The sequence below is a fragment of the Capsicum annuum genome, chromosome 5, assembly GCF_002878395.1.
Source record: "Capsicum annuum cultivar UCD-10X-F1 chromosome 5, UCD10Xv1.1, whole genome shotgun sequence".
Lineage (NCBI taxonomy): Eukaryota > Viridiplantae > Streptophyta > Magnoliopsida > Solanales > Solanaceae > Capsicum > Capsicum annuum.
The window spans coordinates 225,884-229,333 of record NC_061115.1 but is presented as its reverse complement, the minus strand read 5'-3'; the positions used below and the strand labels follow the sequence as shown (position 1 = coordinate 229,333).

At 35.4% G+C, this 3,450-nt stretch overlaps 2 protein-coding genes across 2 annotated transcripts; both read right to left on the bottom strand.

Annotated features, from left to right (window-relative positions):
• LOC107869977 lies at positions 1–287 on the bottom strand. Its single transcript, XM_016716342.2, has one exon. The coding sequence runs from the start codon at positions 285–287 to the stop codon at positions 141–143; it is 147 nt and encodes a 48-aa protein (XP_016571828.1). The 3' UTR covers positions 1–140.
• A 642-nt stretch (positions 288–929) lies between these two features.
• Positions 930–3,053, bottom strand: LOC107872235. The gene is made up of 3 exons (XM_016719002.2): positions 2,932–3,053; positions 1,478–1,926; positions 930–1,362 (listed from the first exon to the last, which is right to left on the bottom strand). Exons 2-3 carry the CDS (start codon positions 1,919–1,921, stop codon positions 1,207–1,209), a joined length of 600 nt encoding a protein of 199 aa, XP_016574488.1. The 5' UTR covers positions 1,922–1,926; positions 2,932–3,053; the 3' UTR covers positions 930–1,206.
• Positions 3,054–3,450: the final 397 nt, after the last annotated feature.

The following is a 3,450-nucleotide window of genomic DNA, read 5'->3' as shown; positions in this document are numbered from 1 at the left end:
TAGATAAACTACTGTAAATGATATTTATCCAGAAATTTACAAAATCTGTAAGAGTCAAACAACAATTCACAAAATGAAAACACTATAAACAAATTGATAAGAAGAAAGCACAATATGCCCTATTTTCTGTACAAAAGGAGTCAACCAACATGAAAAGGACCAATATCACCAGTTCTCAAAGAGGCAGCAACCTCATCAGCAATAGTCAAGCAAGAAACTACCCAACTACTTAATGCAATCCACACCATCTTAGCCATCCACAGTGTTGTACTCCACGGAACCGCCATAATCAACCAAGATTCAATACAAACCCCAAAAAAGCAATCACCTTTCTACACCAAATTCATTTATAGAGAACCCCAAATCAAAGAATTTCAATAAAAAAGATCCAAGATCCAACCACTTTGAAACTTTCAAGAAGCTAGTAGATTTCATTCATACATACAAGAAAGAGAAAAAAAGTGAAAAATCCAGATTGTGTGAAAGTACTTTGATATTATTCACTGATTTACCAATTTAAGAATGAGATATATAGTGGTGGAAAACTAGAAATGATATGGATTTGCTTTGCTGGACCATTTTGTTACTTTGTAAGCTATTGCTGTCGGCAAAAGACAAGTGTTTGTAGGGGACCCAAATACCTATAATTCCAATCTGCCCCCTCTATTTCTGAAACATAGACACTATAGACTGCCTTGATTTCCAAGTCTGACCATCAAACAAAAACATATTCGGTGTATTCCCATGAAGTGGGGTTCGGAAAGGGTAAAGTATACGTAGTCCTTACCACTTCCATAGATGAAGTAGAGATGCTATTTCCGATAGACCCTCGACTCAAAGACAAATAACAGTATAACAAGCAAAAAAACTTAAAAATAAACAACAAAATCAGTAACACACCACTAGAAAGTCTGGTCATCAAATGAGAGTTGCTGTGACACATAAAATTTTGCATTGCTTACAGTTAGCTTGTTCCAACTTCCAACAAAACAATAATATCGAAAACTATACTAGCTAGAAATTGACTGCAGGGTAACATGACATCTTGTAGAGTAGTAAGTACATTTTACGCTAACAATTTCAATTCAACAGCACATGAAAAGCTCTTCTACTACCTGGAAAACAAGTCCTTAACAAAAGGAAAAATATGTCATTTGCTTAACCATTGAATCTTTATATGTCTACAAGTTTGAATGAGAATGTTGATTACTGGCGAACATCAGTACTCATTTTATAATGCTTTACCAATCGCGTAGCAGTTCCACTGTTAAAGACATGTTCAATGAGTTCATATTTGTTGTAGATTGCGTTCAAGGACTCTGACTGCTTCTTTGCTAGTTGTTCTTCCTCCTCCAATTGACGCTAAATGAAGAGAAGGAACCATTGAGCAGTGAGCACAACAATGTAATGGCATAGTACTTGTATTATAGCTATGAAACCAAATTTATGAGCAATTGAAGGACAAATATATATTCACCTTGAGCAAAAAATTGGCTTCTTTTGCATGGTTCCTAACCACACGCTTCATCTTCATGGCCACTTCAAAATCAGGATCACTGGATTTCAACCAGCAGCACATTATCCTCCTACCAGGTTTCCTTGGGCGATCATCAAACATCGCAACTATGGCAGGACGTGCCCTAACAGGTCTTGGCATGCCCGAGATCATGAAAGGGGAATTGCGTATCTCAGAGATGATAGCTTTTGCCTCATCTGCATTCTGCATCTCAACTAATACAGCTCGTCCCATGCGTTTCAGTTCAAGGTAGGTTCGGATTAACTTGACCTGAATGACAGTCCCGAATTGATCGAGTGCAGCTTTGACAACAGACTCCTTAGCCAAAGGTGAAAGGTTGTCAATGTATACGGTACGTTTCACTTTATTCTCAAATGCAGCATACTCTTCAAATAAAGCTTCCATGGTACCTTCAGAAAAACAATTTAAACACAATTTTCAGGGTTCCATGATGCCACAGAGAATCATCCAATTGCTAGTGAAGCAAATTAACTATCTCACTGTAAAAATCTATCAGCTCGGAACTTAACCATATCATCATGCCTCATACTACCTCATCAGTCTCATCTTTCGAACAAAAATATTACTAAATGGAATATCATCAACAAACAATTTGCCAATTTGCGGGAGAATCATACCACAATGAACAAAATAATGTCAATATTTATCAATTCAAAGAAGAAAAAAGTTCCAACATAAAAGCTTGACTAGTTATGATGTTAACCAGAACTCCGCAAGAAAAATTTAACGAAGCGTAATCTTACTAATACTTTGTATTCTCCAGATAACTATTACAATGTGGTTCTGCTACACTGCTACTAGCCTGCGTTGAAGCTTAGCAATAGAGCTTCAATCAGCCAAAGACTGCAGCTTTCCCCATCAAACCAGTTTTTCTTAGGCCAACCGTTCTCATGTTTCCTTCAGCTAATGCCATTACAAGTTGCAATCATATAAATATATATTGTGTTCATTGTAATTCAGGCATTCAATAGAAACACAGATATTTCACAAAGCTCTCTCTCTCTCTCTCTCTTCTTCGTCTTCCAGTTCTGCTCATCTCTTAACACTTTACAAATGTATTCAAAATTAGCAAATCAAAGCACACAATGTTGGAACTTATACCTTTTCTAGAATATTTCTAGACCTTTCTCCCTAGAACCACTCACTCATTCGAGAGATGTTTATTTTAATTTCTCTACGACTGTTGAAGATTCTAGATTCTTCTTTGGCACGTACTTAATTAAGTCGGTCAGTTGTATCAGATAGTCTATAAACCCAAATTGAGCGAGAAATTCAACAAAAATGTCGAAAAAATCAACATAATATTGGAATCGTAATCACAAATGTAAGCATGTACGGGCAGCGAATCGGAGAAATTGATTGAGATTGAATCGAAAGGGATTTGGCGATTTTACCTTTGGAACAGGAGCGAACAAAATTGGAGCAGCGCCTCTCTAACTGCTATTGCTTTCAACCTTTCTATTTTGAATATTTGCGCGCCTTTTCTAGTATCTTTATATTATACCTTCACACTTTTAGAACCCGTTTGGCCATGAAAACTTAAAAATAGAAAGATATTCAATACTATTTTTAAAGTTAAAAATAGAGTCGAAGTTGTATTTTACCACAATATTTTAAAAAATGGGGGCATTGTTTAAGTTAAAAAATAGGGCAAACAACGTAAATATCGATAGTTTATAATTGTTTAATTACAGAAAATCTCGATACTTTGCATAATTATTGAAAATCTCAATTTTGGGTCCGTCGAGATACGTAATTAGCTCCCGATATATCCAAAGAAGATATATTTTTTCCTTTATAAAGATATATAATTAGCTTTCGATATTTTTTTTCGATTTTGGGTCTGTCAAAATACATAATATATCCAACAAATATGCATTTTTTTCTACAAGATACATAATTAGCTTTCGATA